This window comes from Pelmatolapia mariae, linkage group LG16_19 (genome assembly GCF_036321145.2).
Source record: "Pelmatolapia mariae isolate MD_Pm_ZW linkage group LG16_19, Pm_UMD_F_2, whole genome shotgun sequence".
NCBI classification, from domain to species: Eukaryota; Metazoa; Chordata; class Actinopteri; order Cichliformes; family Cichlidae; genus Pelmatolapia; species Pelmatolapia mariae.
Window position 1 is genome coordinate 62,053,064 of NC_086241.1, and position 21,120 is coordinate 62,074,183.

General features: G+C 38.8%; 2 protein-coding genes across 2 annotated transcripts; both read left to right on the forward strand.

Annotated features, from left to right (window-relative positions):
• The first annotated feature begins 868 nt into the window (after positions 1-868).
• On the forward strand, positions 869-5,637 carry LOC134644724 (G-protein coupled receptor family C group 6 member A-like). Its single transcript, XM_063497762.1, has 6 exons — positions 869-1,008; positions 1,092-1,365; positions 1,535-2,308; positions 2,765-2,977; positions 3,058-3,178; positions 4,712-5,637. Exons 1-6 carry the CDS (start codon positions 869-871, stop codon positions 5,635-5,637), a joined length of 2,448 nt encoding a protein of 815 aa, XP_063353832.1.
• Positions 5,638-9,276: 3,639 nt separating this feature from the next.
• LOC134644725 (G-protein coupled receptor family C group 6 member A-like) lies at positions 9,277-15,095 on the forward strand. The gene is made up of 6 exons (XM_063497763.1): positions 9,277-9,416; positions 9,500-9,773; positions 9,951-10,724; positions 11,310-11,489; positions 11,566-11,623; positions 14,164-15,095. The coding sequence occupies exons 1-6, from the start codon at positions 9,277-9,279 to the stop codon at positions 15,093-15,095; spliced, it is 2,358 nt and encodes a 785-aa protein (XP_063353833.1).
• Positions 15,096-21,120: the final 6,025 nt, after the last annotated feature.

Below are 21,120 nucleotides of genomic sequence, written 5' to 3' on the forward strand. Positions count from 1 at the left end.
ATAGATGCATACAGATGTGGCTGACTCATTGTGACTAGGGCTGGGCATCATCACTGATTTCTATAATCGATTTGATTCCGATTCACAAGGTCTCGAATTGACTCGATCCCTGATTTGATTCAATTGGAATTTTGCCACAGACAGTCAGAAATATTATAATTCTGATCATTTATCAGTACTGACAATTGTTAGACTTCATCAGAGATATAAACATCACAGCAGATGCCTTTGTGTCAAAGTAACTGAAGATAAAACACAGAAAAACATGAAGGAGATTTTCCTGGCCTGACTTTTTGTAGCAGATAACCCCCTTTAAAATATTCTGCAGGAGAACAAAAACATAAAAAAAACCATGAATCAACATATGAACATTACCTGATGCTGCTGCAGTGAAGCAGAGCAAAGTTACAGAGGTTTTATTATAGACACAGCCAAGGGTTTTGCATATTGGCAGAATTTTAAAAAGTTTAAATTTCTTCGGTATTGTACAGCAGAAATGAGGCTTTCTTTTCGGATTCCATTTTTGGAAAAAAAAACGAAAGAAATGAGCAGATGACAGCACTGTAAACAACGGTAGACTGATGCATAATAAGCAAGCGAATAATCCAGAAAACAGAGAGTGACCAGTGACCTAGTCGGTGAGTGATTCAAATCACCTTGTTGCTTTCGTGTTTGAAAAATTAAATTAGAGGGACAATTTTGCATCCAGTTTGGAAACCTCTGAAAATGCAAATGATTTACGAGAGAAAACTCATAACAGCTACTGATCAGAAAACAAGACAGAAGAGCTGATAGACAAATGCACATCTTGTGCCTGCATCGACCCACAATGTTTTTGATGGGGTTATATTTTATATTTTACATTTCCATGAGTGTATTTCACTCCTCTTCTGGAGAAAATAGTCTCCTGCATGCCTACTATCATGGAGATATCATCATTGGAGGACTTTTCCCCATTCACTTAAAAACCAATAGGACTAACACTTCTGGACCTCTCTCCTGTAGTGAGTAAGTACTGCTTCAGTTCATCAGCTCATTGGTGTGAAATAAATGATTCGTGAATTTAATCTCTCTTCTGTCCATTTTTGCAGCTATGACGTACAAATGTTCCTCCGCAGTCAAGTGATGATATACGCCATCAAAGAAATCAAGCTACCTAACATCACCATAGGATACGACATCTATGACACCTGTGGCGATGTCAGTCTCGCTGTGAGAGCGACTCTTGAGCTGCTGAAGAATCAGTCAGACCCACAAAGCTGTTTATTACCATCAGAGCCCCAAATGAAGGTGGTGATTGGAGAAAGGTACTCGGAAGTATCGATAGCTGTAGCACGAATTGTTGCTCTGTCATCAGTTACCCAGGTTTGTTTCCTATTCATTTGATACTGTCCTACAAAGCTCAGTTAGAAACACAGAGACATTAATAATAATAAGGACCAGTAGAAATATAATGATTTTGGCAACTAAATCTTTAGATTGTATATCTGTTGAAACGGATGTGTTTTAATGTATCTTTATGTCTGTTAAACAGATTAGTTATGCATCAACAAGTGAGTTTCTCAGTGACAGGTTCAAGTTTCCCACTTTTCTGCGAACAGTGCCGAGCGATAAATATCAGACAAGAGCTATTGTTGAGCTGGTGAAGACATTTCTTTGGCAATCAGTGATTATTGTGGGAAGTGATGATGAGTATGGATTGTTTGGCAGTGATAGCCTTGAAGACACCTTCAGCCAAGACACAAACATCTGTGTTGAATTTGTTCAAATCTTGTCAGCTGATTTTATGACAAACAACTCTCAGACCCAAACTGAGCTGAATAAACTACTGGAAAAAATAAAAAACTCCTCTGCTGAGGCCATCATCCTCTTCACAAAGGACACTAATGCAGAAATCATCCTGGAAGCAGCTATTAAACACAAAGTTAACAGAATGTGGATTGCAAGTGATGCATGGTCCAGCTCTCCAAAGATCTCTGCAATGCCAGGCATCGAGCTGGCAGGAGAAGTTTTTGGGTTCATATTTAAGCAGAAAGAGGTGCCTGGCTTTAAAGACTATGTCATGTTGATGTTTAATGGAACTGAAAACGCCCTTCTCGAAGATTACCTAACGCAGAATCCACTTTGTTCAAATCAGTCTGAAGAAGAAAGACAATGTCTGAAACCGAGTTTCTTGGCTTCTTACATCGACCCGGATGAATCTTATAGGATCTATTTAGCTGTTCAAGTCATTGGTGAGGGGCTCAGACGCTTGCTGAAGTGTGAAAACCACCAGTGTGAACATAGCCCCAAATTCACAGCCTCAGAGGTACAGTAAAGATAGCTTGTTGATTATCAATTGTTTGTCTTTCTGTGTTGCCTTCTTGGACTCACCTCCCCCATTCTCCCTATCACATGCACAAAACCAGGAAGGGAAATATGCGAGCATATATACTATAACATATTAAATATATTTTTTCCAAAAATAATATTTTATTATATTTTAAGGCTTTAGATTATTTGAAAATCACTGTGATTAGCTTTTATTTTAGTGTCCCAATATTATCTTCTAAATTCCAGAAAGTTTTTTTTCCCCATCATAAGATGTGCCAGCTTTCCTTTCTAACGATCAAACAAGATATTGTTTTAAATGTAATATTTTTTAAAACCAGTTTGTTGATTTATGAACCTAAAAGACAAGCCAACAGAAAAATACAGACAACATGACATCAACATAATACAGACAATAACAGCAACAACAATTTATGATGTTTCATCTCCGCAGCTTCTCTCAGAAATCCAAAGAGTCAACTTTAATGTGAGCACCACACACGTATCCTTCAATAGTGATGGAGATCCTAGGATGGGATATAATATCGTATACTGGAACAAGTCTGAATTCGAACAGGGTGCAAAAATAGAAACTATTGGAGAATACAGTCCAGATGGAAAAATTAACGTCCCATTATATCTTTTCAAAGACCTGATAAATGACACGGTGAGAGGACAACTAACATTAATTTATTTCCTAAAATAATTTATGAATATTATGTAATGATCCCATTGTTTCCTTCAAAGGTGTCGGTTTACAGCTGCTATAAAAAATGTGCACCAGGACATGAGTTACAATTCAAAAGGAAGTGTTGTGGAGTTTGTGTTGCATGTGTGATTGGAGAGTTTTCCTCTGGTAACGGTAAGTGTTTGATTTCATAATATGACTCTCATGGGAATGTAATATCTACTGACTCAAAGTAACTAAGTAGTTCCTTACCGTTTGGAGGAAGATTAAAGGAGAGTTCTGAGAGATTTTTTTGCACAATGAGTGTACGTTTAAACTGACTTAAAGAATTTAGATCATTTTTTTCACCAAAAATCTCTGTTAAAAAATTATGAAAACTAATTTCCTCACAAAACTATGTAATTTCGACTCAACTCACTTAAATCAACGTTATCAGATCTCCTGACCTGGATGACTGAGAACCTTCAAAGACATCAGTGAAATATAAATGTTTACTCATTTTTGTTTTTCTAATTAAAAACAATCAAGTACAGATTATTAAGCCAATCCCCGTTTTAGAGCATGTATATTTGTAAATGTGACCTCATATCCAGCACCAGTTTTTGCATTCATTTGCAAATATTTTCAAAAGTTACTCTCACACTTCTGCTCTCATATTAGATATTACAGTTTTGTACTTCCATGTTTAAAACCAAGTTGTCTACATTTAGGCTTTTGCATTAGTGATGTGTCGGTCGCCAACGAAATGGCTCTTAGAGCCGGATCTTTGACGTGAACAACGTGAGCCGGCTCCTTATCGTGAGCCGTGGGTTTTTTTTCTTTCTTTCTCTCACTCTCTCTCTCTCACGCACTTTTTCCGCGTTATTCCGCATGCGAGCCTTGTGCTTTGCTCTGGGAAGAGGGGGGAGTAGCGGTAGTTACACTCGCATTAGCACAGGAACAGAGCAGGAGGGAGAGGCAGAGAAAGAGAGCCAGGGACAACAACGTCACATTAGAAAGAGGTATAGTAATCATCCACAACTATTTTCAGTTGCAGATGATAAAGGATTCAGAAAGTTTATTCATGCAGGCCTATATGACAGAGAATATGCATCTTCTTTTTGTTTTCATATTTTAATTTATATTTAATTGTGTTGTAGTTTGCGGTGTTTTGTGTTGTTTCACTTTAAATTTGTTTAAAAGGAAAAAGCTGAAATTTTAAATAGTTAAAAGTTGAAATGTGAATAGTTGGTTTTTGTATTATATGATTTATTTATTACATTTTATGTGGAGTGAATAAATAAAAGTATATTTACGGTGACCCTTAGAGACAAAGCACGTACAAACGTCAAAACACGTAAAAACTCCAAAACACGTACAAAAGACAACAGAAGTGCTCCAGGATGCTAGGCGCATCTGTACGTGCTTTGTCTCCAGGGTCCACCACATATATTTATATATAAACATATATAAATAAAACCACTTTTTTTTACATTAGTAATTCCTTTTGTGCATAATTTTATATTATTGTTAATAATAAATTAATTAAAGCAACAAAACAACCTGAAGAGCCGGTTCGGAGCTGAAAGAGTCGGCTCTTTTTAGTGAGCTGAGCTGAAAGAGCCGGTTCTCTAAAAAGAGCCGGAAATCCCATCACTATTTTGCATGTTGAATAAGAACATTTTTTCTCTTTCTTCATGCTTTTAAACATTTTTTTTCTCTGTGCAGGTTCAGACTGTAAACCCTGCAGTGAAAGGCAATATTCATCTGAAAAGTTGGATCAGTGTTTGAACAAAACAGATGACTTTCTCCCGTGGTCCGATCCTTTCTCGATCATCCTCTGTTCTCTGGCAGCCACTGGGATCATTGTTACTGTTGTGTTTGCTGTTCTGTTTGTAATCAACCTTGGAACTCCCGCTGTGAAGGCAGTCGGAGGTTATATGTGTTTCCTTGAGCTTCTATCCCTGCTGGCCGGCTTCTGTCTTACGTTCACTTTCATTGGCAAACCTACTCAGAACTTAAACTGTGTAGGTTTGCCGCTCTTTGGTATAGTCTTTACCCTCTGCATCTCTTGCATTCTGGCCAACTTGTTTCAAATCTTGTTGGGCTTCAACTTTGATCTGACGATTGGGCCCTGGATAAAGAAGCTAAATCAACCACTGGTGCTCATGACTGTTGTCTCTGGGATCCAGGTGGCCGTGTCAGTGTCATGGCTGATCTTCAACCCACCCATTCCTCAAGAGACGCAAGGGGGCACAACTATCCTGCACCAGTGTGAGATGACGTCCTTTGAGTACTTTTCAGCCATGTTAGTCTACAATGGTTGCTTGGGCCTAACTTGTTTCTTTTTTGCATTCAAAGGTAGACAGCTGCCAGATTTTTATAAAAATGCTTCTTTAATCACTATCAGTACGATGCTGTTCATGGTTATCTGGATTATCTTCCTCCCACTTTATCTCACCATGTCAGGGAAGTACAAACCAGCAATAGAAGGTGCAGCAATCCTTACTTCCTGCTTCAGCATCCTCTTCAGTCACTTGGCTCCCAAGTGTTATATTATCTTTTTCAGGAAAGAGCTTAACCAAGAGAGCGCCATCACTGAGTACATTAGGAAGCATTATGAGCGGAAGAGTTTACCTGTGATTGGCACACAACACTGATTTGCAAAGAAATAAATCTTGCAGTCATGTGATGTTCCCTGGCAGTTTATGGTAAGGCCCTTGATATTGAAGACCTTTCTGACTCTAACCATTTACACAGTCACAGTCAATTCAGAGTAATGGGCGTACAGGGGAGTGCTGAGGCTATCCCATCTCTCAGTGAGCAAGTGGCCGGGTTCACCCTGGCCAAAGGAATTTCCAGTTGTAATATTATCACATACAGTCATCAGGAGAGTGTTTACTGTGGCCTTAGATCCAGGAAGCCATGGGCTATTTTCCCTTAGACTCATATACAGTTGGAATTCTTTCTGTGACCATGAGGCACCCCGGGTGGCCCTTTTGACAATCAGGCACAAGAACTTCCCTTTATTAGGAGCCATCTTGAAATCAAAGAGGCCTAATGTAAACTTTAAACCTTAACAAAATGAAACAGGTGACCAATAAAGCAGAAAAGAAACTATCATAAACAAAAACAACTATAGAAATGTTTTAATCATCTACAAAGTTGTTCATTTTAGGATGGGAAAATGAACTTATACAAAACATATAGACTATAGCTAAATTACAATTTATGAATCCAACAGAAATATGTTGATACAACTTTAAGTTAGGAAACTTAAAGTTTCCTATGGAGACATCATAGCTGGTAAAATAAATTAGCCTGTGTATAAGTATAGATGAATTTTTGTCGTAGCATTAGTTTATGGGGAATGTGTTATACAGGTGTTTTATATTTGACTTGGATATTAGTTTTTTCAGTTTGGCTCTTTCTAGGTTTCGGTTTTAAGAGGGGGAGTGTGACACCCCGAGATAAACCACTCAGGGCTTTATCATCAGTTCTAGCTGGTGTTATCCCATTTATGCTTTGTGTTTTGGTGGTTGATGTTTAATAAATAAGAGATGGAGAACGAAATTCTACTGTCACTTTCAATTTATTATTTATTATGTAGAAAGTGAGAAACAATTATTATTGCGCCGCATCTACAGCGTGCACAGCAGGTGGATGGATGTCGCGCCCCTCCTGTCAGGTAGCTGTCAGTATCTAAGTATCTTTTTAAATTCTAACCAGCAGAGTGCCTCAGTAATCTTTCTGCTTTTATTGATTTGTTTCATTCTACTGATGAGCACCTGTTTGGAATACATGCAGCGCTAACTTTTGATCTTTTTCCCAATACAATTTGGCTATTTGTGTCAAGTGGTATATAATTCTGACTTCTTTTGACTTAAAAGTAATTACATTTGAGTTTGATAGTTTAATCTTTATGCTTCTCAGTGACTTGCTCAGGTGCCTTTTTCAAGATTTAATGGCACAAAAACAGTCGGCAATATCATCTAAACAGCACTCAAGCTAAAGGGAATGACAACATTTCTAGTGATTGTTTAAGCCAAATAAAAAGGATTGTACTTTAAATCACTTAATTCTCATTGAATGTAGTTATATGAAGCATACTGCCCTCTCATGGGTTGCAGTGTAGACTCCACCACATATAATAATTTTAAAAAATAAAGTTGGCTACTTGGCAGACTTCACCTATCGTGGGTTATTTTTAGAACGTAACTCCCGCGATAAACGAGGGACCACTGTACATGGAATAGTGACATTTTAAAGGGAATAACACCAAGAGTGTCCTGTTAAAGATTAAAAGAAAAGCTTTAGTGATTTTTGTCATTGATTTTCTGACTCTCTGGGACACCAGACACCATTTTTCTAAATAATATCCCCTTATTTGGCATAAACAAAAACATTTTAGTGAAGGTTATCTTTTATCTTCTTTTGGCCTCTGACAGTGGACTCGTCTCTATGCATTCGATACTGCTGGCAATGACATTCTTTTTCGTAAGGTTAATTGTGGAATTCCACATGGTTCCGTGCTTCTGCTTTATCCATCCATGAAGCCAGATGACACACACCAATTAAACAGCAGGAATAGTTTAAAAACAACAAGATCTGGATGACCTCTAAGGTATTTATACTGTTTCTATAGGCTTTAAAAATCCTAGAAACTTGTGATTTTTACTCTGGACTGCACTATCTTGGCCTGCAGTAACAGTGTGAGAAATCTCCGAGTCATTTTTGACCAGGATATGTTTCTCAGTGCGAACATTTTAAAGAAACATGCAGGACTTATTTCTTGCATTTGCACAATATCTTAAATTAGAAACATCCTGTCTCACAGTCATGCTGACAAACTAGTTCATGCTTCTATTACTTCTATGCTGGAGCACTGTAATTCATTCATACCGTAATTCATTGATATTGGGATCCTTGAAAACGAAAAAGGAGCAAGAGTACAAAGAGGTACAAGCAAGAGAGAGCATATTTCTCCCATACTGGCTCCCCTTGTTGACTCCCTGTTAAATGCAGAATCTTATTTAAAATCCGTCAGAGCCTTCAGCTTTCATGCCCCTCTTCTGTTCAACCAGCTCCTATTTTGGACCCCATTTTAAGATTAAGCTTAAAACTTTTTCATAAAGCTTTCCGATACAGTTAGGGTTGGATCAGGTTACTCTGAACCCTTGCTTAGTTATGCTGCAAAAGGCCTAGGCTGCTGATGGCTTCCCATGATGTACTGATAATTTTCGCTTCACTCACCTCTTTCTGCTCAATTTGTGTTTATAAGCCAGTTTGAATTTAATCAATAGTTAGTATTAATCTCTGGCTCTCTTTTGAGCATCCTTTGCCCTATCCTCTTCACCCCAAACACAGCAGATAGCTGGCTTTACCGGTGGGGCAAGGGTGGTTCTGCCTGGTTCTGCTAGAGTTTGTTCCTATTAGAAGGGAGTTTTTCCTTCCCTCCGTCAAGCGCTTGTTCTTTCTATTTGGAGGAGAAGTGGATCCAAACCATGCAAGCAAAAGACCGAATAACTAAAGACAAAAGAACCCCTCACTCTGCAGAATATCAGTTTACCTTTTCCTTTAAATTGTCACATAGCAGCTTATTAATACACATAGATACTTTTGTTTAATGAGGTGACCAATTTATAGCCCACAGAGTAATTTACAATGGTGCCTTACAAGTAAATTATAAATGATACAGTGTGGGCATATGTAGAAATATGTATCTATACACACATATAATGTATGTACGCATACACGGACATGCAGTTATATTCAAAATATGGTACATTTCATGAACAAGGCAAGACAGTTATTGCATTAACCTAATGTTCTCAAATGTCATGAGACATCCAACATCTGGAGAAATTAAGGTGACCCTGTGCCTGACTCATCATGTCTGAGATGGACACTTGCTGCAATCTGGGGCTGACTGTATTTTGTATTGACAGTACAGTGACATAAGAGCAAAATGCTTATATTTTAAAATGGGAATTAAAATACAATCCACCGATCCTTTTAATGATGTCAGTCACAATATGCTGAGTCATTTCCAATAATATGAATAGATACTGGTGACCTAGTCGGTGAGCGATTTAAATCACCCTTTTGTTTTCGTGTTTAAAATATTTAAGCTCGAGGGACTGTTTTGCATTGAGCTCGAAAACCTCTGACAATGCAAATGATTCACAAGAGAAGGTTCATGACAGCTACTGACCAGAACAGAAGAAAGAACATCTGATAGACAAATGCACATCTTGTACCTGCATGGATCCACAATGTTTTTTAAGTGGTTATTTGTCATGAGTGTATTTCACTCCTCTTCTGGAGAAAATAGTCTCCTGCATGCCTACTATCATGGAGATATCATCATTGGAGGACTTTTCCCCATTCACTTAAAAACCAATAGGACTAACACTTCTGGACCTCTCTCCTGTAGTGAGTAAGTACTGCTTCAGTTCATCAGCTCATTAGTGTGAAATAAATGATTCGTGAATTTAATCTCTCTTCTGTCCATTTTTGCAGCTATGACGTACAAATGTTCCTCCGCAGTCAGGTAATGATATACGCCATCAGAAAAATCAAGCTACCTAACATCACCATAGGATACGACATCTATGACACCTGTGGAGATGTCAGTCTCGCTGTGAGAGCAACTCTTGAGCTGCTGAAGAATCAGTCAGACCCACAAAGCTGTTTATTACCATCAGAGCCCCAAATGAAGGTGGTGATTGGAGAAAGGTACTCGGAAGTATCGATAGCTGTAGCACGAATTGTTGCTCTGTCATCAGTTGCCCAGGTTTGTTTTCTATTCATTTGATACTGTCCTACAAAGCTCAGTTAGAAACACAAAGAGATGTTAATAATAATAATAATATGGACCAGTAGAAATATAATGATTTTAGCAACTAAATCTTTAGATTGTATATCTGTTGAAACTGATGTATTGTAATATATCTTTATGTCTGTTTAACAGATTAGTTATGCATCAACTAGTAAGTTTCTCAGCAACAGGTTCAAGTTTCCCACTTTTCTGCGAACAGTGCCGAGCGATAAATATCAGACAAGAGCTATTGTTGAGCTGGTGAAGACATTTCTTTGGCAATCAGTGATTATTGTGGGAAGTGATGATGAGTATGGATTGTTTGGTAGTGATAGCCTTGAAGACACCTTCAGCCAAGACACAAACATCTGTGTTGAATTTGTTCAAATCTTGTCAGCTGATTTTATGACAAACAACTCTCAGACCCAAACTGAGCTGATTAAACTACTGGAAAAAATAAAAAACTCCTCTGCTGAGGCCATCATCCTCTTCACAAAGGACACTAATGCAGAAATCATCCTGGAAGCAGCTATTAAACACAAAGTTAACAGAACGTGGATTGCAAGTGATGCATGGTCCAGCTCTCCAAAGATCTCTGCAATGCCAGGCATCGAGCTGGCAGGAGAAGTTTTTGGGTTCATATTTAAGCAGAAAGAGGTGCCTGGCTTTAAAGACCATGTCATGTCGATGTTTAATGGAACTGAAAACGCCCTTCTCGAAGATTACCTGACGCAGAATCCACTTTGTTCAAATCAGTCTGAAGAAGAAAGACAATGTCTGAAACCGAGTTTCTTGGCTTCTTACATCGACCAGGATGAATCTTATAGGATCTATTTAGCTGTTCAAGTCATTGGTGAGGGGCTCAGACGCTTGCTGAAGTGTGGCCGCCACCAGTGTGAACATAGCCCCAAATTCACAACCTCAGAGGTACAGTAAAGATAGCTTGTTGATTATCAATTGTTTCTCTTTGACAAATCATTTGTATACATTTGTCCCTAAAAAGGATTATATAATAAATTTGCATGATTTTCAAGAGTATCTGGTATCTGCAAGAAATAAGGATAAATAAAATCAGTCTCCCGCTTGTTGGGGAGAAGAGAGTGAGAAGTTTAGCAGCAAACCTCTATAAAGTGCAATTAACCAACTGCTAACAGGTGTGTTGCCTCCTGAGCCCCACCCCCACTCTCCCTATCACATACGCAAAACCAGGAAGAGAACTACACAAGCATATCCCTGCATAGAAACTTATGCAATATATTTTTCAAAGAGCACCCTTAAATTTATCATCACATTCATGGATTTAAATGGTTTGAAACTCGCTGCTGATCATTTTTTAATGTCCTGAGATTTTGGGAACTTAACTTCTTGCCACAAGTTACCAATATTTCTTGTTAGTAACTATTAATTGTTGCAGAGCCTTTTCCTACGAACAGTAAAACAAGAAACTGTTCCAAACTTTATATTTTAGTTTGTAGAAAAGTTTGGTTGATTTACAATGTTTTATCTCTACAGCTTCTCTCAGAAATCCAAAGAGTCAACTTTAATGTGAGCACCACACACGTATCCTTCAATAGTGATGGAGATCCTAGGGTGGGATATGATATCGTATACTGGAACAAGTCTGAATTCAAACAGGGTGCAAAAATAGAAACTATTGGAAAATACAGTCCAGATGGAAAAAATAAAATCATGGTGAGAGGACAACTAACATTAATTTATTTCCCAACATAATTTATATCATGTAGTAATGCAATTGTTTCCTTTTAAGGTGTCCGCTTACAGCTGCTCAAAAATCTGTGGAGCAGGATACGAGTTTCAATCAGAGGGTAAGTGTTGTCAACGTTGTGTTGCATGTGTGATTGGAGAGTTTTCCCCTGGAAAAGGTATGATGATGATTATCTAAATTATGCTGTGCTTAATAATCCTATATAGTCACATCCAATGTTCCCTCTAATTTTTCATGTGTCTGAGCGAACACACAAACTCTGTGAGCGATCCCTTGCACCACTGTGAGCGACATCAGACGTGTGCACTGTGGTCACACCAGCATCTAATCCATCCAAGTTACATGGTTTATTAAAATAATCAAATTACAGCATTTACATTTCTGTTAGACTACTTTTAAACTGCTTTAGCCCACTTACAATGAAAATGTAAAAAGAATCTAACCATTGGCCTGTGTAGCATGTTAACACTATTGGAAGTAAAAATAACTTGAACTCCAATTTCGAAAACACAACTTTCTTTCTTTCTTTTTTTTTTATTAAGCTCTGACTTGTATTATGAGTATGAGTCTGTGGTCTGGGAGAGAGTCCTGTAACTCTCTGTCTGCAAAATACAGTATATAATGACCAATGCTGGGCAATTAATTATATAGTTACTCCTCAAAAAAGTAACTCAGTTTGGCAAACAACAAAGTTTTTTGCAGTTATTTATTTTTTTAAATGCAGCCAAGACGTTTTTAAATAAACATTTCAAACTATTTACAGAACAATTAGCTGTTCTGCATCAAATTTGATGTCACACAAATCATTTGTGCCACTCCAAAAATAATTTCTGTCCACTATGAGATAAAGGAGAACAACAGCCTGATACCTGCAGGCCTGACAACAGGAGATGTATCACTCCAGTAACACCTGTAACATTCAGTAGTCGCCTCATTGTTCTGACACACACAAGAAAACTATTGACTACACTACACACTAACTACACAAGATTTGCGCTAAACGTCTCAAATCTCTCACGTCTCAAAACACCGCCGTCACTCCTAAAACTTCCTCCCGTGCCTTAACAACTAGATGTCATGTTGCCATATCATTTTTTGATTGGTCGACATGGTACTTTTTTTGGACGAATAGGAAAGGGAGAGAGGGGTGGGGGTTTGTTTTTGCTCACAAGCAGAGAATGCTTTCGAGCCTTTTTTTCTTATAAAACGCCGTTTTTACCGTTTCTTCCCGCAGTAAATATAAACAACGACAGTATTCAGGAAGAAAACCAAACATTGCATATTTTTTTATCACAACTCTAGTTTTACGTGGCCTATCAACACAATTTAAAAACTAGTATAAAGTCCACACTTTTTCCGTCAATTGTTCCGTCTGTCCTGCTCACATCTCCAATGGTTGTACACGTTGTCATTAACGTGGCTTCACTCCACATCAGCCACGCCGCTTTGCGAGCTAAAACACCGGTGTCGGTACATAAGGACGCTGTCATAGCCTGTCGACCACGTTGATTAGCTGCGTATGTGCGAATGTGAATCGCATTATTGGCTGGACTATGGGATAAGGTGGCATCGTTCTAATCCCATACAGGAGCAGCCAGTCACTGACTAACACTGCAAAACAGAATTGTTTAAGTATTAATTTTAATTTCAATTCAGATTAGATTTTTTGTTTTGTGCGCAACACAGATTTTCTGTGCGCAGAGACCGTGCCAGCAGTGCGCAATTGCGCACGTGCGCAGCTTAGAGGGAACATTGGTCACATCACTGCAAAGTTATGATACTTATTTGCAAGAATTACATAACATCATTCTCACAGTAAAGTAATAATGTCTACTGACTTTTCAGTAGTTTATTACCATGTGGACACTGGTTTTATTAACATAGCATTAAACCTTTGAAATTCAGTTTTGCCTCATAAACCAGTTCAAACACAAGACACAGAAACTAAAACAAAGATAAAGGTACTTCTAAGAAAACAGATTTGCATGTAAACATTGTTATTGCTCTTTAAAAAAAATCAAATAACAATTATAAAGTTGATTATTACCATAAAGTACTATACTGTTTTAATTAAAGAGATCGTGGCTCAAGAGTTGGCAGTTCATCTTGTAATCGGAAGGTTGCCGGTTCGAGCCCCGGCTCAGACAGTCTCGGTTCTTGTGACCTTGGGCAAGACACTTCACCTACTGCCTACTGGTGATGGCCAGAGGGGCCGATGGCGCGATATGGCAGCCTCGCTTCTGTCAGTCTGCCCCAGGGCAGCTGTGGCTACAACTGTAGCTTGCCTCCACCAGTGTGTGAATGTGAGAGTGAATGAATAGTGGAATTGTAAAGCACTTTGAGGGTCTCGAAAAGTGCTATATAAATGCAATCCATTATTAAAGCAAGTCCATCCTCTTTAGATTATGTATATTTGTTATAAACGTGACCTCATTTCCATAAATATCCTATATCAGTTTTTACATTAATTTGCAAATATTTTCAAATATTACTCTCACACTTCTGCTCTGTAATCAGATATTACAGTTAAACTTCCATATTTAAAACCAAGTTGTCTACATTTAGGCTTTTGCATGTTGAATAAGAACATTTTTTCTCTTTCTTCATGCTTTTAAACATTATTTTTGTTTCTCTGTGCAGGTTCAGACTGTAAACCCTGCTGGCAAATGCAATATTCGTCTGACAAGTTGGATCGGTGCTTGAACAAAAGAGTTGAGTTTCTCCCGTGGTCCAATCCTTTCTCGGTCATCCTCTGTTCTCTGGCAGCCACTGGGATCATTGTTACTGTTGTCTTTGCTGTCCTGTTTGCAATCAATCTTGGAACTCCCGCTGTGAAGGCAGTCGGAGGTTATATGTGTTTCCTTGAGCTTCTATCCCTGCTGGCCGGCTTCTGCCTTACGTTCACTTTCATTGGCAAACCTACTCAGAACTTAAACTGCGTAGGTTTGCCGCTCTTTGGTATAGTCTTTACCCTCTGCATCTCTTGCATTCTGGCCAACTTGTTTCAAATCTTGTTGGGCTTCAACTTTGATCTGACGATTGGGCCCTGGATAAAGAAGCTAAATCAACCACTGGTGCTGGTGACTGTTGTCTCTGGGATCCAGGTGGCCGTGTCAGTGTCATGGCTGATCTTCAACCCACCCATTCCTCAAGAGATCCCAATGCGCAAAACTACCCTGTACCAGTGTGAGATGACGTCCTTTGAGTACTTTTCAGCCATGTTAGTCTACAATGGCTGCTTGGGCCTTACTTGTTTCTTTTTTGCATTCAAAGGTAGACAGCTGCCAGATTTGTATAAAAATGCTTCTTTAATCACTATCAGTACGATGCTGTTTATGGTTATCTGGATTATCTTCCTCCCACTTTATCTCACCATGTCAGGGAAGTACAAACCAGCAATAGAAGGTGCAGCTATCCTTACTTCCTGCTTCAGCATCCTCTTCAGTCACTTGGCTCCCAAGTGTTATATTATCTTGTTCAGGAAAGAGCTTAACCAAGAGAGCGCCATCACTGAGTACATTAGGAAGCATTATGAGCGGAAGGGCTTACCTGTGATTGGCTCACGACACTGATTTGCAAAGAAATAAATCTTGGATTCATGTGATATTCCCTGGCAGTTTATGGGAAGACTGTCTGTTCACCTCATTGGCTAATGAGTTGCCGCAAGGGCAATATACCCTGTTTTAACCTTTCTGACTCTAACTGTTTCCATTTTCTTGACGGCTCATCCAGTTCATGGTCACGGATGGGCTGAAGTGTATCTCATCTCTAAGTAGGCAAAGAGGCTGAGTACACCCAGAACAACCAGACTCTTAGGGTAATTATACAACTTGAAGTCTCTTTGCAAGCATGAGTCACCCCCCGTGGTGAACTCTTTCCCTCAAAGAGCCCACCTCACAATGCAAACTTTAAGCCCTAATAAGAAGAAACAGGTGATGTGCAAATTAGCTTTGGTTATCATAACCAAATCCTATTTTTTCACATCTTGTAAAGATGTAAAGAGCCTCTGTCAATATATTCACTATTCCTTCTTTTTGCATGTTCAAACCATCTCAGCCTTGCCTTTCTAACTTTGTCTCAATGTGAGCTGTTCCGCTGATGTAGTCAATTCAAAGTGGCACAAGCAGAAAGAGATACAGTTTATGTAGCTTACTGTTTGGGTAGGTGAGGATTCTTTCATGTCTTGAACATCCAGCTTTGTCTTGTTTTCTTCTGCTGTTGTCTACATCCAAGCAGTGCTCACCTGTGAAGAAATGATAGTTGTTTTATAGTTTTTAGTGCTGTCAGCGTTAATTTCAATAAAATGACGTTAACGCCATAACCGCATTAACGCGGCAAATCTCCGTTAGCGAGTTAACACAGAACGTCCCGTGCGTGGGGCTGCACGGTGCTAACGCTAACATGTTAACAAGCTAACCGCACTAACCGCTGATGCCGTGCAGCACCATGCATGGGATGATCCGCGTTAACTCGCTAACGGAGATTTGCTGTGTTAATGCGGTTATGGCGTTAACGTCATTTTATTGAGATCAACGCTGACAGCACTAATTTTGTTTGTTTTTTCAGAAATAGTTTACTACGATATTTCACTAAATGCCTGTAAACTGTAAACTAAGAAAACTAAGAATTTCTTTGTTAAATTAAGCTCTAGCTAATAAGAGAATGAAAATCCAACAGGAATATGTTGATGTAACTTCAAGTTAGGAGACATCCGGGTGGAAGGCTGTGAAAGCTACCTCAGATGATCTCAGTGCTTTATCGCCATTTCTATCTGGTGTGATCTATTTTATGGTTTGTGTTTTAGTGGTTGATGTTTATTAAACTGTATTTTATTCAAATATACCTCTTTTTTTAGACTGGTCCTTTCACATAATCCAATTATCAAGTCACTGTTTGTAGTCCTGAATTCTTTGTTTAAAGACACTCATTGCACGATGCCCATGACTAGTAATATCTTAAAATATTCCAATTTAACTAAAGCTTTTAAGAGAGTATGAAGAAAGAAATACTTTGACTTCATGTCCAAAACACACTAACATTTGCTGTTGCACCAGCAGTTTTCTTTGTGTACAGGCTGTGATCAGCTAACCTGCTGCTGCTGATCTGAGGTTTACTGCACAACTGAATTCAACAATATAATACATTGACCATGTACTGATGATACTGTCTTTATACTTAACGATTTAAAGTTAGTATAATGGTAGAATTTAGTGAATGAATCTAAGCACCATCAGCTGAAATTCATATCAATGTCTGTTACTCTTAATGTAACTCTAATGTACTCTGCTGTGGTCCCATGGGCAAAGGGCTGACCACTAGGCATTTGAAATAAACCCCTCCCCAGGCCTTGGTCCAAGGTGGGGCCACAGTATCCCTGCTCCGATTGAGGTTGCTTACTTGGGTGTGTCTGGCCCCTCACTTAGGACTGTTGAGTTCATTTGTGTCACAGTTTTGTGAAGGCAGGCAGGAATGGTGGACCCAAGAGCAGGACTCACAGAGGCAAAAGTAACTCAAAAACACTTGGCTTTATTGCTGGATTGCAGAAAACAAAACAGAAAACTAGCTAAACTGAGAATACAAATAAACTAAACAGGCAGGCAAGCTGGCAGACGTAACACGCAGTGTAGAATGAAGGACGACGCAACGACGAGCAGGGGAAGATGCAAATACAGAAGGTGAAATGGACCAAGAGGAAACAGCTGGGAGACACGGCTGACACTGATCACACAGACGAGACGTGGAGCACGCAAAACTGAATACACTGAAATAAGACAAAGACCTTCAAAGTAAAACAGGAAACTTAACACACATGCAAAGAAACAGACTCAGAGACACGGGCTTTACACAGAGACCCGACTGAACTGGAACAGAGGGAGTACAGAACCAAAACCTAACAACTAGCACATCTTAACAAAATACATAACCTGAATAAACAAGAACATAAGATAATATTAATAAACACAAAACACTGAGTTATGAGATTCAGGACCATGACGATTCGCTAACAAACAGATGAAATAGGGTAAAAATGTCAAAAATACATTTAATTAAACTGATTGCATTTCTTTTAAAATTTTCTATAGATATCACAACAACATCCATACTAATAAAAAGAAGGAAAAAAGAAAAACTATTAAATGAGTACATTTATGATTGTGAAATGTTGTAATTAATCTGATTTTGTTCATACAAAAGGTATAGAAGTAATGCTAGATTTTAAATCTTTTGTTAGAGTTTCCAGTTAAATAAACAGCTACATATATCAACAAATTCTTTTAATCGGCTACCAGGCTATGTTTTAGGAATATATAAAGATCATCATCACCATCATCATCGTTTATTTATATAGCACTTTAAAAACACACAAGGCTGACCAAAGTGCTGAACAATAGAAACATAATAGATACCATAAGAATAATAAATACGATAAAATAATAAACATAGCGAAAACAATAAAATATAAGTAAATACAAGTCAGTCAACCACTGAGTCAAAAGCCAGTAAATAAAAATGCGTTTTGAATCTGGATTTAAAAACCATCACTGATGTCGATTGCCTAATGTGAAGAGGAAGATTATTCCAAAGCTTAGGAGCCACAATAGAGAACGCTCGGTCTCCTCTCAGTTTCAACCGTGATTTGGGGACTGAGAGCAACAGCTGCTCAGCTGACCGGAGTGAACGAGTGGGGACATAGGGCTTTAGCAAATCAGACATATATGCAGGTGCCAGACCATTTAAAGATTTAAAAACCAATAAAAGAACTTTAAAATGAATCCTAAATTCAATTGGAAGCCAGTGCAGGGAGGCCAGGACCGGAGTAATGTGCTCAAATTTCCTTTTACCAGATAAAAACCATGCCGCAGCATTCTGTACTAATTGCAGGCGTGTCAGAGTGCCCAGTCCAACCCCTATTAAAAGGGAGTTACAATAATCCAAGCGTGAGGTTATAAAAGCATGGATAACAGTCTCCAAGTCACGCCTTGAAAGAAAAGGTTTAACCTTCGACAGACGCCTGAGGTGATAGAATGACGATTTCACCACCCCATTCACGTGGCCATCAAAGGTAAGCGCAGAGTCGATTTTTAACCCAAGATTGGTAATCGAGCTCTTCAGGTGAGGGGTCAGAGCAGCAAGGTCAACATCAGGGATATCAGAGGAACGATTCGGGCCAAACAGAATTGCTTCCGTTTTACGTTCATTAAAATTTAAAAAGTTTTGAGCCATCCATGACTTAACATCACTAAGGCAATCAAGCAGGAGTCTAATTGGGGAGCTATCAGAATGACTGAAAGGACAATAGTGCTGGCAATCATCAGCATATAGATGAAATGAAACATTGTGTTTACGAAAGATCGCACCCAGTGGCAGGAGATACAATGAAAACAGTAATGGCCCAAGAATAGATCCCTGTGGTACACCCCATGACAGAGGACGATAACGAGCCCAACTTAACACAGAAGCTCCTGTTTGAGAGATATGATTTTATCCACAGGAGTGCCAAGCCAGAAATGCCCACACAATGCTGTAATCGAGAGATCAGCAGGTCATGATCTACTGTGTCAAATGCAGCAGTCATATCTAGTAGTATAAGCACTACATGTTTACCACAGTCTGTCGCTACCAGAATATCGTTCATAACCTTTATGAGAGCTGTCTCTGTGCTATGAAACGGCCTAAAGCCGGACTGAAAAACTTCAAACATTTGAGAGTTGTTTAGATAATCCATCAGCTGAGTGTGAACAACCTTTTCCAAGATCTTACTCAGAAAAGGAAGTTTAGAGATGATAGTGTACATTCTACCTCTGTTATGTGAAGTTAAAACTGACTTTTAGGAACAGACAATGGTGATCCCAACTGATACCTGTGTAATCCATTCCATATCACTGTAATTCATGCAAATATGAGAAAGTCATGCCAACTGAGGTTTTTCACGTGGCATCACATGTGCACAATGCCTGCACGTGTCCCTTATGCAATCTCATCTCAGTTACATGTTCATGCCGTACATGCCAATAAAGTTGTGTTACTACATCAATCTGGTACTATAGATGAGGAACAATCCTAATCCTGAACATAACATTTGGTAGAGTCCATGTGTATACTAGATTTTCACTGGCTAGGGTTAGAAACCAGCTACAAAATCTGGAGAATAACCTCAAATCAGCACAGGTCACCTGACCATATCCTGTCCCCAAGAAAACAAGAACCCAGATTCCCAGCCACAGCAGAACTTGGAGTTGGAGTATCCCAGCTACCACAAGGTGAAGTGGTAGCTGGGATAGGCCAGGGTACACCCTGGACCGGTCTCTTGTCTGTCTCTATGTGCTAGCACTGCACTCACATTCACACCTATGGACAATTCAGAATTACCAGTTAACCTAACCCCACTAACTGCATGTCTTTGGACTGTGGGAGGAAGCCAGAGTACCCACCCAAACATGGGGAGAACACACAAACTCCACAGAGAAAGGCCCCGTCCAGGTGGTGGAATCAAACTCAGGAGCTTCTTGCTGTGAGGCAACCACCACACCATCCATTGGGCGTGCTGCCCACAAGTTTGTCCTTCTGAAGAAAACCATCAATATGACTGAATGATGATGATGATGATGTCAATTTCATCTGTAATATTTTATGGTCTACAGATTTCAAACCAAACTTCTTCCACTTCCACGCCAACGTTTTGTTGTAATTCCCATATTTGACCACTTGGGGGCTGCAAATACTCATGTTTGGATTTAAAACACAGTTTTTCATAAAAGGCCAAATATTTTAAGAGATGTTCAAAGTGCAGTGTGCCTGATATTCAAGTCAAATGTATTAACAAGGTGAATTTTAAATCATTATCATGCTATCATTATCCATGATAGCAAAGTCATCTTATATTATATCCCATTTAGTGACTGTTGCCTTTAAAATATACATAAAAGATAAGATAACTGTTTATTGTCATTGCACAGTCATACATAGTACAACAGTACAATGAAATTGGAAAACTTTCCCACGTTGGCACTACGTACAACACAACACAACACAACACAAGAAATAATAAATAAATAATATTGCAGTTGTGTGCTTTACGGTAAAGTCTGCACAATGTCAGTTTATCCTGTGCTTTGACAGATCTTAAGATGATTATGCACACTTTCACATGTTTTAAATTATTAAGTGAACTCAGAATCAGCTGATGATTCTCTACACCTCATAGGCAAAATACCTGCCAGTGCAGTTTGGAACATTTCTAATGCCATGTGTACTAACGCACCCTCTAAGTAGGCTGGGCTGTCATTTTGGTGAGTGAAGTTCTGGTATTTTATTGGGCTATTAGCACTAATTAGAAGATGTCTGTTTCTGTGCATTGCACCCATGCAGTTTATGTATTCCAAACTAAGATGATGGCAAACTTGACCCTAGTGTGAAGTCCAAAGCTGTCAGGGGTTTCTTTTGTACTGACTGGAAGGTTAGTTTAAGCTGAATGTGCAATAATTTCATTTGATGGGTGCATTTTTCATTTGGATCGCTCAACCTTATGTTCACTCCCTAACGTGCCACTCAGTCACCAGACTTTGAGATCTTTTGCACTAGTAGATAATATGTTCT